Below are 14,523 nucleotides of genomic sequence, written 5' to 3'. Positions count from 1 at the left end.
CTGTTCTCAGAAGCTGAATGTAGAAGCTACTGCTAGATCCATGAGAGGCAGAAATAAATTTTGTTGTGCAAAGGACACATGCTTAAACATCAGCATTTCTGGATCTCAGTCACTCACAAAGTACACCCTGTACACACTATAGGGAAAGGAGAGGTAGAACAGAGTCTCTTACCCTGCAGAGGCAAAGCAGACCTACTTCCAAACAAACTCTTACACCAATTCAGAACTGCAAAAATCAAGCCAGTATTTTTTGCACACATTTTAGTAACTTGACCCACATTCCTATAAATATTAAAAGTACATTTTATTACAAAGAATAGATTCTCTTTATAAATACAATCATTACTGTGTACACAATCCCCTTCAATACACACACTGTGGTGTTCAAAACCAGTGGCATTTATATCAAATACTATATTAGTTTTTAACTGAATCATTTTATACCCACATACATTACTTTGCAGCTCTAAAAAAGTATGAATAATTTGGGTTTTTTTTCAAAGGACAGAGCGGTATTTACAAGCAAACATGATCCAAACAGCACATGCAGATTCAGGATATGTAAACACTCGTACACGAACTGCAAGTCGCACTTGGTCCCCCCTACAACAGATTATTTCTTCACAAAAAGGAGACCTATACAACAAAAAGAAACAGAGGAGTAACAGATAATCCTAAAATATTGTTAAAACTTTTAAGTACATAGTGCAATTTTTTTCACATGTGACTAGCATTTAAGTAACAATGAACATCATGTGTCTGTCATTACAAATAATAATATTTTTCTATAGTGCAAGGGCTGTTGCCTTGGAGGAAAATGACACAACCGCTGATCACTTCTACCAAGTGCAGAGAAATTAAATTAACTCTTCGTTCTTCAATTTAATCCACAATAAGTCTATCACCACTGAATCACCAATGTAACCTAAAAGCTCTGTACCCCATGACCCATTACATATACCACACAACTCTTCCTCCAGTTCTAGCCTAAGGAAATTAATTTTCTTTAAAATTCACTATTAAAAAGATGAGTTGCAATTAGTAGTTAAGGATTACCATTTACTTTTAACGTATACCTGTATCTTTACATTTAGACTTACCGAAGACATGTGGCAAATGCTCTCCTGGCATTTCTGTGCACAAAATGGATGGGAAAGCCTTTGAAGGTGTGACCATCAGGTACCGCTCTCCTTACGGCATCCTGAAACTCTTCATTTCCTGCAGAGACACCTGTTGTGCGTTCAAGCTCATAAGCTGCTAATGCTGGTGACAACAGGTAGGAGAGCTGATCATCCCAAACAGTAGAAAGGCCAAGATCCTGGGAGGCAAGCCACAGAACAATGACAACTGTGCAGAAGGTACATCAGGATATGCCTAAACTTGCCTACTGCATAGATCCAAATAAATCCAAGTATCTTTATATTGATAGTTAATGGCAGCGAACCCATGAAGCAGAGTGAGATTTGTGTATTGACTCACACCAACTGGGAGAAGCAAACACCACCACCAGAGGCAAGCAACACCACAAGTATCAAACGTTTATCAAGGAATGAAGTTAAACTATTAGACTTAAACGTAAGGCCAGCAGTGTTGAAACCAGATGTTTGAGCTACAGTACCTCTGCATGAACTATAAGAAGATATGCACAAATACACAGCAAAAATATAGAAAGGATCAACTAAGATTCACCTGACATTTTTTCAAATGTCTCATGGAAAACCCTTTCTGAAAAAATGATGCACAACAGCTCCCCAAAACACAAAGGCACCTTCTTTCTATCATCCATCTTCCCACCACGTACATATGCTTTCCTCCTACCATCCCAAACACAAAGAAGTAGAAAAATCTACCATGTATGCATTCAACACTGCATGAGACTCATACTCCGAGAATTACTTTGCCACTCTACAGGTTGAGCATCGTGTGGAGAGATAAAAACAGAAACAATCAAAAAACCTCATTAAAAACAGACATAAGCTAACAGGGTCTTAAAATATCATTGCTTTCATATCCAGCACAGGAAGTATCATTTCTGGCACATTATGCCTTGTAAAAATCCTGGTAAAGAACAAAATTAACTTCTGAAAGTATCTCTGATTTTGTAAAGCAGTCAGAGTCAGATCACAAAAGCTGAAAGCCTGCTTTTATCTAGGGACCAGGAACATTTGTGCTGGATTGGCAAAGCCCACTAATAGCCAGATTTGATGTTCCTGGCGCTTTAACAGACCACTCATGGGTGGTCTGCAGATGCTAGTAAGCTGAAGATCACAGACCTAGAACAAGGGGCAAAGGCAGGGTGGGGGGAAGAGCCCACACGTGAGGCTGCAGATCACCACTGCAAATAATAAGTATGATGTCTAAACCAGTTCCTTACAGTCTTCTCAAACATTTCTTTCAGTTATTTCACTTTTCACATACCACATTTCTGCAAAAGCTGATGGAAAACACAGTGCGAAGATACAAATGTGTGAACTAACAGATGGCTATCCAAAACAAGCATAGAATTAACATATGAACCTCTATTACTAAGACAGATCACTGCCAATCTTTCTCACCTTTCTGTGTTCAGAGACCAGTACCCTCAGCTGCACTTCTATCTCATTGCTTGTTACAGCAGCATCTATTGTAGAAGCACACAGAGGAGGAAAAGGGGGAACTGAAGACGTTGCTCCCGGAGGACATACAGATTTTATTGCTTCTCCACTCATGGGTTTCCATTTAGATTCATTATGCAGGTCAAACACACACACCTCCACAGCATCAGAGGGCTGACAATTTCCAAAAAACTTTTGATGGTTGAAGATACAACCTATCGTGCGATATGGATACAGTGGCTTGGGTTGTTCAACTAGGGGAGGGTCATCAGGGTTGATAGGTCTGTGGATGTACCTAGTCAAAAAGATTCAATTTCTTACTAATACAGCTTATTTCAAGGCAAGGTAAAAATATTTAGATGGGACAGATATAGCCATTTTACCTTTAAAAATACAAGCCAAGTTTGTCATCAATTTTTCCCCCCAAAATGGCATTCGTTTACAGAAACATAACTGTACATGCTTTGGAGGCATAATATACAATCAAGTAAAACATAATTTTTAGTCTTTAGATCTAGAAAAATTAGCTGATTATTCAAGCACTTAAATTTTGCAACTATAAGAACATGCTCATACAGTTTCCCTGTTATTCATCACATTTGGAGAAATACACCTGCAAATGCTAATCACAGGATACACAAATAGTGGCAAAACAGAATTGCTTGTTTTGAACACTGGAAAGAACATGTTCCAGAAGCTTTAGTACACCAAACAATTACATGTGCCCTTCTTAAATGACTCAAGCAAGAGAAAATCTCGGAGAACTTAAAGAGATTTCTGCAGGGGAAAAAAAAGTAATGCAACACTGATTCCACTGATGAAACCAAGAAAAAAAAATGAGTTCCTAAATAATCGTGTCAGATTTCATCTCCTTTACAAGTGATGGCAATGATAGCATTGATGGCAATCAGCTGCCGTAAGACACAAAACAGTCACTATACAGTATTAAAGACACTGATATATTACAAACTGATGAGACACTTCCCCTCACGCTGAAGCAGTTATTTTCCAAGCAAAAGCAGTAGACAGAAAAAAGATTCAAAGACAAACATCACCTGGATTACATGACAGGGTGTAAAGATTAAAAAAAAACCACAACAGCAAAAATATCCTACACAAACCTCAATATACATTGTTGTTTTCTTATATTCTTTTTACTCACCTATGTCCTGTCAAGCTCTCCCAAAAAGTAATTGTTCCATCAGATCCACAAGTCATTACCCAAGTGTGGGGGACTCCTTTTGCTTTTGTTCCAACACACACAAAAGCTTCCAATCCAAACCCAAGAAGAAGGCTGCACAGAAGGTTAGCATGGTCTTCACAGTCACCCTAGACAGCAAATATTAATAAGCTGTTATGAGTATTAGGCATGGATAAAACCTTAAAGAAAGAAAATAGTGTTATTTCTCAAACCACCATTTAACAAGTCATGTTACTCTCCTATTTATCTAAAGCATGTACCAAAAGCCAGGATTTTACCATTTAAACTAGACAAGTTTTAGTTTTCTGTAATAGAATAAATCAGTTAAAAATGCATGTTCTAATGACAGATTGTTGATATTGTTTGTTCAAGTATAAAGTACAATTACTATCAGGAAACATTTCTTACGGTTATAAAGATACCTTCAAGTAACCCAAAACCAGAATCTATTGACCTGTGACAACAGTGTTCCAACTAAATGTAAAAATATATAGAAGGTGAATACCTGAGGCAAGACTAGAAATTACACAGTATTTTCACACAGTTAGGAAAATTTTATCATTTAATAAAATCTAATTCTACTGGTATTTCACTTCCTCGAATGTGCTGTCTCAGTTCAGACAGTTAGACAAAGATAAAACCAGGTCCCCCACAGACCTAACTGTAAACCAGCTGGGAACCATGCACAGCTGCTTTCTTCTTCAGTCAGAAAAACATTTATCTCATAAACATATTATTACCACTGATAATTCACAGAAAACAATTTCCTAACACAAAGTATAATATCCTTTGTCTCTTGAGCTCTTTGCAAATGTTAGCTGTAAAGTAAGAACAAAAATCGCTCACACAATGAAGGCTTCATAACACAAAGTACAGCATTCAGAAGCAGAATAGTAAGGCTCTTTAGTCAAATAACTATTCAGAATGTTGAAAATGTAAAATTCAGAGTTCTTGGATGTATCAAGACAACACAAGCTTCCCCTACCATAGCATCAAAGGGAAACACGCAGAAAAGTAGGTTCAAACAGATCTGCAGTGAACGTGTGTTATTTTAATAATGCCATACCACTTTCCACAAGAAAAGTAATAACGATCCAGCTGGTGTCTCAGGGACTAAACTCAGTTCTTTTCCATACAGCTTCCCACTTCTGCCTTGAAGGAACACCTTTCTCTGTGCCTCCAAACACAGTGGTCCTCAAAGTCCCTATGCCATGTCCATCTGAAAGCCAGTGGGTAGCCAGAGCTGCCTTTACACGGCACCTATGCATTATAAGATATTCAGAGACAACAGCCAATGCCTGTTCTGTGTGGTCTTGAAGGCAGGTCTAAAATATGGAATACAGCTCCTGCTGCCATGAACACATCTTTTAAATGCAAACGTAACAGTGACATTATTTTTGAAGGCAGAAGTATCTCCGTGGCAATGAAAAGGATTGACCACTCCAAAGAGGTATCAGAAGTGATCACTGTTACTTTTACTCATACAACAGAAGAGCTATAACCCAGAAGAGTTACAATTTATTTCCCTTATTATAGTCATATGATACAAATATCAGACCACCAAGATTTAGGCTGAAACTTTAAAAGAAAATCCCTATCTTGCAAAAATGAAACATAAAGATTGTCAGTATATTTTAGGCCATCTATTAAAAAAAAAAAAAAGAAACAAAAAAAACCCAAACAAACTAAAACACCAAAACAACAAAAGAGACAAGAGACAAAAGAGACTTTTCCTACTATTCCTGGATTAGTCCAAATTAGTGTCCTGCACAGTAGCAGGGATTCATTGGATGATAATGTGTTCGTAGAAATGCAACGGAAGAAAAGCAAATTCAGTGTCAAAGAGATACATTGAGGAATGGACCCCAACTACAGCAGTAAAGGAAGTTTGCTCTAAAGCCTTCTTGTCTACTATTTAGCATCTGTTTCTCTTTAAAAACACCTCAAACACATGACTGTAACAGAATCTTCCAAAGCTGACTTTAATCCATGTATTCGCATCCTGCTTTAAATTCCTGATTTCGGTTAGAACAGGGCGCCTGTTCAGCAGTGCCACACAAGGGGCACTGTCACGCACCTTGTTCCTGCACAAGAAGGCGAGGAGGGTGCACCACTGCTCCTGTTTGCCGCTGCCCCCGCCGATGACCGGGGCTCTCTCGTGGCCCAGGACGCTGACGAAGCGCGCTGCCTGCCGCGGCGTGTCCAGCAGCCGCCCCGCCCGCAGAGGTCTCACGTAGGAACACACCGGGCGGTTCACGCCGTTTTCATCCTGGACATGTCAAATGTGGTTATTTGCCAGCCACACAAGCGTCGCAAAAATGTTAAGATTAACTTAGACTTTTTTCCTATGGGATGTATCCTCCCTGGAATAAGTATCACTCAAAAACAGTAAGACATAAAAATACCCCCAGAATTAGGACACAAGACCATTAAGACAACTCATTTAGAGACATCACAGTTAGATTTTATTCTGGCTCTGTCACTTACAGGGCATTCTGGACTAAATGTTTGAACACCAGGAACAGCACAGGCTGAAATTAATTTTCTTAAATGGGTGAGGAACTGTTCATGTTCTACCCACTATCAATTTCCACATTGTCATCAAGCATAAAAACAAGCCAGAACAAATCTTACACCAAATTCCACAACAAACCCAAAAAATCTCCCCCCCAAACTATTAAACACATAGCGACTGATTCTAGAGTTTTAAAAGGCGTCTATTTGTTTCTGAATTTGAATACTCTACCTCTTTTCATAACAGCAAGCAACAAAAATTACTCAAAATGAAGTAACCAGATCTATCTAAATTTAAGCAATAATACTAAGAATTTCCAAGTTCTTGGAAAAATGAAAAAATAAGATGACCTAAAAAAAAGGTCTGTTTTATTACATGCTGCAGGCAAATGCTATGATTATCACCTATTAAAACTATTTCAAGAAGCACAGAGCTCTTCTGTTCCTCACCGGGCTAAATTGGTACTTTTGCGTTCATATATTTTAAAAAGGGATCAAAGCCTTTTAAATCTCTGCAGCTTCAGGAAATTATGGTCTCTTATTTTTACTGTAGTTACATATTGTCCCTGTTATGGTCTTGTCATGCTTTTCCAGCAAGCTGGTGGAAAAAAAGCAGCATTTATTTGAAGCTGACTGGAATCCTGTTGAAAACTATTTCACAGCTCGAAAGCAATAAAAAAAACCCTACAGGCAGGACTTATTTTTTAATATAGGCTCGTATATATAATGCCTGTTTCTGCATTACTCATCGGAAACCGGATGGTAACTAAATTATCAAACTAATCGAATAAACTCATTTCTGTTCCCAGAAAGTTTTACTAAGATTTGCTATGGCCCATGGGAGACTCATAAAAAGCTCTCTATAGGTACTGAGGTAGCAGGAGCCTAGTTCCTATTCTATTTAATTATAGACTTGTTTCTCTTTATACCCTGCCCTGAAACCCTTAAGCTTTTGTACTGGGTCTGTTTGGAAGGGAGTTTGTTTTGTTCACAGCAGCCCTCGTGGTGCTGTGTTTTAGATTTGTGACCAAAACAGTGCTGGGAACACACCAGTGTTTTAGCTGCTGCTGAGCAGGGCATGTACAGTATCAAGGCCTTCTCTGCTTCTCATTCTGCCACCGCACAGCTGTAGGTTCAGGGTGGACAAAAAGCTGGAAGGGGACGCAGCCAGGACAGCTGACCTGCTTTGACCAAAGGGATATTCCTCGCCATATAGTGTCATGCTCAGCAATAAAACCAGTGGGGAACAGAGTTTTTCTAAACTTGCCCCTGCTTGGAGACTAACTGGGCATCTGTCTGCTCTGGAAGGTGGTGCATGACTGTCTTTGCATCTCTGTTTTCCCATTCTTCCTTTCTTTCTTTCCTCCATTTATTAAACCATCTTTATCTCAACCCATGAACTTTTCCTTGCTTTTGCCCTTTTTAGTCTTGCCCCCATCCCACTGGGGTGGAGTGGGAGAGTGACTGGGTGGGGACTCAGCTGTTGGTTGGGATTTGGAAGTTCACAACACTCCTGCGCACTCAGGGCACAGCCAGAAGGGAAGTTGTTGCCTCACCGAAGAGGAGGCACAGATTGCTTCAGGACACTACTTTGAGATAAGAAGTGACTGTGGTAGGAAAATTGCTACTATACAGGGTAAATTCATAGCATGAAAAATGCAAGGATCATACCATTCCTTTTACTGAGGAACAGTTACTGAGGAGCAACTGACACAGTAATTTATCAGACTCCTGAAATTATGACTGTAGCTGTTGTGTGACATTAACCAGATTGCATTGCAGACCACACGGAGTTTAAATACTGTGTGGATCTGTTCTAACAGATCTAGGAAGTCCATTTCTTGTAACTGTTTTATCTGGTACAAAATTATTAGCAATAGTTGGTACAGATCACCTAAGTCTGCCACTTGTGAGTATTCAAGGAAAAGACCAAACAGACTTTTTCAGTTCATACACTAGAGGCAGTTGGAGCAACCCTCCTGTCTGCATCATGCTATTAAGCTTCAATAGACAAACAGAAATTCAATCTTTACAAATTTAATTCTTTTGCATGATACACCACATTTATCTCTGACCTGAACATAACCACATCATAACTCTGTACAGACTCTGCATAAACATGAAGTTCAAAATAAAATAAAAAGATAACATAAAGAAAGGATTGATCTATTTGTAAAATTTACAAACCTGTGCAAAGATCTTTACCAGCCTTGTGTTGTGGGTAGGCCTGATCTGCAGATATTCTCTCCACCACTGTTTGGCATACACAAGAAATAAACGTTCTTTTTCTGCTGTTTTCTGACGTTCCAAAGTGAACTGTAGGTAAGAAAAACAAAACCAATTCTACACATACTAATTCCAAACAGGAGAAAAAACCCCATAATCAGTAAGTACATTAACACCACATCCTGGCATATGTAAAATAAAGCTTAATATTTTAAGTGTGTCATGCAAATCCTTAATATTTTTAAATGGAAATCCAATTAAGAAAAACCTCAAGTTGTATTTCTTGTTTGTAGGTTCATATATTAGGCTTGACCGAAGAACTGTTATTTTAAGTAATGCATTTCTACATAGAAGGATTGCTCAGATTTTAATGTGCAGAAGATTTTAATCTGCATGTACCTTCAGGCCAACATTTACTGACTTTCCAAGCAGAATAGCTGACTTGAAATTACTGTTTCTCATGGGAAGAGCAAGGAAACATATATACTACCTGAAGAAAATTAGGTGTATTGCATCTTTCTTTTTTCTTCAGGGGTTCTGATACAAGTAATTAGAAAAAACTAAGAAAGCAGTATTTTGAGTAACGTTCAGTATAGACAAAGTCATTTTAAAAAGGTAATTACATTTAAATTTAATAATAATAATAAAAAAAGAAGTATCAAACATTCAAAAACCCCACAGACTTCTACACGTACAATTCTATACTAAGCTTCCTCCCCCGCCAACAAAAGAATAAGTTAGCCCTCCCAGAAATTACTTACTTGAGTACTAGTTATTTCTGAAGAAAGTGTCTTATTAAGCTGTGGATACATTTCCAGTCTGATGTTTAAAACACCAACAGAAACCTTAGACTCGGTACCTTTGAAACAAAATAAATTTTCATCAGCTCTCTCATATTCAGTTGGCTTGGATTATTTTAGCCAGGCAGGGGCAAATTATTAAAATATGTATGTTAGCCTTATATATAATCACAAAAAGTAACAAAACTTCTTTAAACATCAGCAAAGTAAGAATCTTTATTTAAATTTCAAACTCAAATGAGGCTGTAAGAAAGCATAATATGACAAAAAAAGAGCACAGGTGTCTAGATCCAAGACAATTATCCAAGGCCCTACTTGTAGCCAGTACTGGGACATGTGAGATGAATGGTATTCTAGAAATGTCTAGAATAGAAATGTAAAATCAAGTCAGAGAATCACACACTGTAAATGTGCCTACTCCTACTGATTACACAAGTAACTCAAATTTAAATAGTTGGAAGTAAGTGAAGTTCATCTTCCCCAAGACAGAGTTTATTATGAAGGACCCTGGCTGTCATACAGACATTAATCAACTTTAAAAAACTCCCCAAAACAACAACCAAACAAACAACAACCCCCTCCCAACTTAACGTTGTTGCCTAATGCTTAAAAATGCCTAATTTTAAGCATTAGGCAACAACAATAAGAATTACAAAACAGATCACAGATGGGACCATAAGTAATACAAGCAATGGGAGCCGTGCATAATAGTTTATCTATTTATCTGAGATGGCAGCATCCTTTGGTGTTCTTGATGCATTTTGTACAATGACAAGATTTTTAAGAGGAGAAAAAGCACTGGATTCATTGGATTGATACTTTATTACTTGGAAAAAAGCTAATGAGAATTAAATTTAACTTGTTCCATCACCCATCCAAGAACTAAACTCATTTGCTATGCATTTCCAAGTCATTATAGAAAATTAAAATCAGAATGCCTGGGTTGGATGGGATCTTAGAGATTGCCTAGTTCCAATCCCCCTGCCATGAGCAGGGACACCTTCCACTAAATCGCGTTGCTCAGAGAGTTCCATCCAACCTGGCTTTGAACGCTTCTTGGGATGTGGCATCCACAGCTCCTGTGGGCAACCTGTTCCAGTGCCTCACCACCCTCACAGGAAAGAATTTCATCCTAATATCTAATCTAAATCTATTCTCATTCAGTTTGAATCCATCCCCTCTTGTCCTGTCATTACATGCTCTTGTAAAAAGTCTTGTAGGAAGTCATGAGAGATCTAGTCTTTACTCATTAAATCATAATATCCTAAAAACTTAGGTCGGAACTCCTGAGAAGAGGACTGGGGACAAGTGATATACAAAAATACACATGTGTACTAACTGCTAAGCACCTAAACCAAGCAATTCAGAAAACATGCTTCCAGCTACTGGGATAAATGGGAGCAGAACAGAGATCCCTTTCTCCAGCAGTTGTTAGTTTGCTATGAAAGACACACAAGCTGAATTTTACTCCTCAGTGCACTGATCAGATATACTCCTGGAGACGAACTACTGGATTTTTGTTTGGTTGGTTTGTTTCTAAAAACTTATCCAGATTTTGCAGATAATCAGTAGTGGGAATTCCCAGACATGAGGACCATTATTACATGGGATCTGGAATACTGATTTTTAGCAGCTTGGTAACAGAAAAATCTGACCATTAGGTTTTCAAGGCATTTTCTAAGGACACTTTACAGTTACTTCTGAATTGAATAAAAAGTGAACTAGATCTAAAATACTGCTTTAAGCTTGTAAGAAAGCACAGTACCAAATATTTTAAGTCATTATCACATACTTATTGTTTATCCTTACCTACACCCAGGAGTTCCACAGCAACGTTTGTTATGCCGTTCTCTGCAGCCAAGACAGACCTCCACTCCAAGAAATAGGATGCTACCAGTGTGGTCTCACCAAATGTGTCTGTTTTGATCAGAACTATATGCACTGGGTCACATATAGATAACATAGTGGTTGCATCCACCATCTTACTTCCGTCACCTGCCATTATTAAACCAAAATAAGACAGCAAGAATATTATCATCCCAAGTTCTCCTCAGAATTGAAAGAAAGTATGCAACAAAATGCAATGTATGCAATGTGTATAAAGAAAAATCTTGAGTGTAGAAGCGTAAGTAATGGTCCCTAAACTCAGTTTAGGACAGAGCTACAGAAAGATTACAGTTAATTTACAGAGAAGATAAAAAGATTTTTGTAGTTGAGTACTGCAATGCAACCAGTTCAGATACACAAAAAAATTAAAATGGAATTAACATTTAAGAATGGATAAAGTTGGTCAATTTCAAGTTATTTTAGAGTGAAAAAGAAGGAAAAGAAACAAGAGCAGAGAAAGATCTACAAGTGGCATAATCCAACACAGTAATCAGTTTCCTTAGGAAAACATCACAAGAAACAGGAAAGAAATCCACTAAATAATATCACACATATTTCACAATAATTCTTAGGTCAGAAAAAGTCCCAACAGCATCAGCTTTAAAACCACAATACTCCTTACCTAGGCTGTCCTTGTGTATTTCAAGTAGAAAACCATCCTGAAAATCTGGCTCACAGGCACAGGGTACAGGTTTGGAACGGAAACGCTGGTTTCGAAAATGTAAACACAGAGTGAAGGTAGAACAGATTTGCCCAGGCAGAGGCTCTGGTTCCTGAAGATGTTCCAGAAAAGCTTTTCCACCCAAAACCTGAAGGTAAAGATACCTCCGTGTTGGGTCAATGTTAGCTGCAAAGCGTAGCAATAAAAATGAAGAGACTACAAACAGATCTTAGAAAACTTAATTTGTTATATATCAGCTAACTATCAGGAGACTAGCAAAAAAAGAAACTTCTCTGAAACAAGTGCTTAGGAGAAAGTGATTTTTAAATATATGGAAGGTATCTTAGCGTAGAATAAATGAAATAATAATAATAAATCATGTTTAATGCAACACTGATTGGTGCTGCTTACATGAGTTTACTCCCTGTGGATAAGCAGAGGAAACATCCACCTTTATGCCAGTTCATACTGGATTACTAATTCAGAATGCAAAAATCATAGACTTCAAATTTGTTTCAAAACTCTGATTCAAACATTTAAATAAAAAGAAACATACTTTTTTTCAGAACTGGTGGTTCTCTGTCAACAAAATGTGTTGATGGTTTTGGAGCCGAAGTCCTCTCCTTTTCATTCACATCCTGGAATTACAATTAAGACTTTTTAAGGAGTCAAGGGATGCAACAGTGCTCTTACCATAGTCTTCCAAAAATAAAAGAATCCTCCATTTCATATGAATCCCATTCCTTAGGTATGCTCCCTTCTAAAACTGAACAAATATTTTCAGTGTGGTATTATCACCAAACCAATTTCAGCACATGCATTAATCTTCTCTGCTCCTTTAATGTCACAGATCAGTAACGCCCTTACAAACCTCCAGAAGCAGCATATTTTCACTTTGTCAAAACACCACGTGCTGTTTTGAGGAAAAAGCAAAAACACTTTCCCTCTTCAAAAGCTACTTACAGTTACAAATTTAAGTTCTTTCATAACCTCATCAATGATTCCTCGCTGTCTTAGGGCTTTTATCAGATCTTCCGTGGACAACTGCTGATGCTCAGGTGCCAGCTCTTCTCGTATAGTCTCAGCAAGAACTTCTCGTATCCTCCCATGGACATCCATCTGAAAGAAAATTCATTATATGTTACAAACACCAGCTCTCTGTGTGGCAGCAGGTATGACTTGACAGGTAAGTCTGTAAGGTTAAGGGTGTTTTCCTAGGAACACAGAAATAACTACACCAAAATATGGATCCTTTCAGAAGTAATCAAATGAGCCACTATCTTACAAAAGCAGCTCTCCCAGTAAAAAAAATTGCAAGCCCATTAAACTTGAGCATTTTCACTGCTCTTCAACAGCAACCCATCTTGAACTTCCCTCCTTACAAAAAGGTTTGCAAATCCATCAGTTACAAAATGGTTACTCTTCCAATTTCTTGTCTCCCTCAAAATTCAACCTTAATACATAGTTTCTTATCTTTTAAGGGAAAAAATACACTTTTATATACTTGTAGGTAAGGTACAAAAGTAGCAGATCTTCCTTCCAAGCTTTTCTTAAGTTCAAAGGGAAGTCTGAGAATGTCTGCCCATCATCTGAGCTGTAAAAGCAAATGGATTTATAGAGCTGACTCTCACACTGGAAGGATGTTAAGGACACAGCCACCGGGACCTGAAATAGAATCACAGAATGGCCTGGGTTGGAAAATACCTTAAATATCATCTCATTCCAAGCCCCCGGCCACGGGCAGGGACACCTTCCACCAGACAGGTTACTCAGAGCCCCACCCAGCCTGGTCTTGAACAATTCCAGGGATGGGGCATCCACAACTTCTCTGGGCAACCTGTTCCAGTGCCTCAGCACCCATCACAGTGAAAAATTCTTCCTAATATCTAATCTAAACCTGCTTTCTTTCAGTTTGGATCCATCCCCCCTTGTCCTGTCACTACACGCTCTGGTAAAAAGTCTCTCTCCATCTTTCTTGCAGGCTCCCTTCAGGTACTGGAAGGCTGCTGTGAAGTCTCCACTGAGCCTTCACTTTTCCAGTGAACAATGGGCTGCACAATCCCAGTTCTGACAGCCTTTCCTCGCAGCAGAGGTGCTCCCTTCCTCTAATCATCTTGGTGGCCTCCTCTGGACTCGCTCCAAGAACCCCGTTCTCCTGTGTGACAGGTGGGAATACTCACCACTGCACTAACAAGAGATACCGGAGTTACAGCCTCCGTACCTATTTCCCCGTCAGTTCAAGACCCTCGCTCAAAAAGCGACAAGGAAACGACAGAACGGCGCCTGGGAACCACCTGCAGCGACCCAAGTTGGGAAAACAAAACGGGGCGCGCCTCAGCGGGCGCTGCCGCCACCGCCACCCGCGGCGGGGTGGCACCGGCACGGGAGCCGGCACAGCCCCCCGAGGGCCAGGGGGAGTCTCTCCGGCGCCGGGCCGCGGCGCCAGTCCCACCTTGAGCAGCTGCTGGTGGATGATCTGCTTCAGCTCCGAGGCTTTCTCCGGCGGCAGCGACATGGCGGAGCCGGCAGGGAACAAGCCCCAACTGCCGCCCAGCGAGCGCGGGCAGCGCCGCCACCGCCCCCTGGCGGCAGCACGTGGGCACGGCGTCCCCGCCCTGCTTCCTTTCTTCACTCCCTCCT

At 39.4% G+C, this 14,523-nt stretch overlaps 1 protein-coding gene across 3 annotated transcripts; it reads right to left on the bottom strand.

The window, feature by feature from the left end:
- Positions 1 to 285: 285 nt before the first annotated feature.
- On the bottom strand, positions 286 to 14,480 carry CEP76 (centrosomal protein 76). Of its 3 annotated transcripts, none has more exons than XM_032121469.1 (13): positions 14,336 to 14,424; positions 14,064 to 14,177; positions 12,847 to 13,002; positions 12,440 to 12,521; positions 11,845 to 12,069; positions 11,145 to 11,330; positions 9,297 to 9,394; positions 8,497 to 8,625; positions 5,873 to 6,064; positions 3,757 to 3,923; positions 2,556 to 2,889; positions 1,101 to 1,318; positions 286 to 636 (listed from the first exon to the last, which is right to left on the bottom strand). In XM_032121469.1, the coding sequence occupies exons 3-13, from the start codon at positions 13,000 to 13,002 to the stop codon at positions 498 to 500; spliced, it is 1,926 nt and encodes a 641-aa protein (XP_031977360.1). In that variant the 5' UTR covers positions 14,064 to 14,177; positions 14,336 to 14,424; the 3' UTR covers positions 286 to 497. The 3 variants fall into 3 exon arrangements, with proteins under 3 accessions (XP_031977360.1, XP_031977368.1, XP_031977351.1); XM_032121477.1 differs by having other exon boundaries at positions 14,105 to 14,177; XM_032121460.1 differs by lacking the exon at positions 14,064 to 14,177 and having other exon boundaries at positions 14,336 to 14,480.
- Positions 14,481 to 14,523: the final 43 nt, after the last annotated feature.

The sequence above is a fragment of the Corvus moneduloides genome, chromosome 1, assembly GCF_009650955.1.
Source record: "Corvus moneduloides isolate bCorMon1 chromosome 1, bCorMon1.pri, whole genome shotgun sequence".
NCBI classification, from domain to species: Eukaryota; Metazoa; Chordata; class Aves; order Passeriformes; family Corvidae; genus Corvus; species Corvus moneduloides.
This window is presented reverse-complemented; position numbering and strand designations above follow the sequence as displayed.

What these genes read in the sequence shown, in the direction of transcription:
- CEP76 (XM_032121460.1), bottom strand. Translation starts at nt 14,398, where the DNA reads ATGTCGCTGCCGCCGGAGAAAGCCTCGGAGCTGAAGCAGATCATCCAC. An exon ending in ACCACCAGTTCTGAAAAAAA is followed by an intron (nt 12,070 to 12,439) that starts GTATGTTTCTTT and finishes TACGCTTTGCAG; the next exon opens with CTAACATTGACCCAACACGG. An exon ending in GAGAGCTTGACAGGACATAG is followed by an intron (nt 2,890 to 3,756) that starts GTGAGTAAAAAG and finishes CTTTTTGACTAG; the next exon opens with GTACATCCACAGACCTATCA.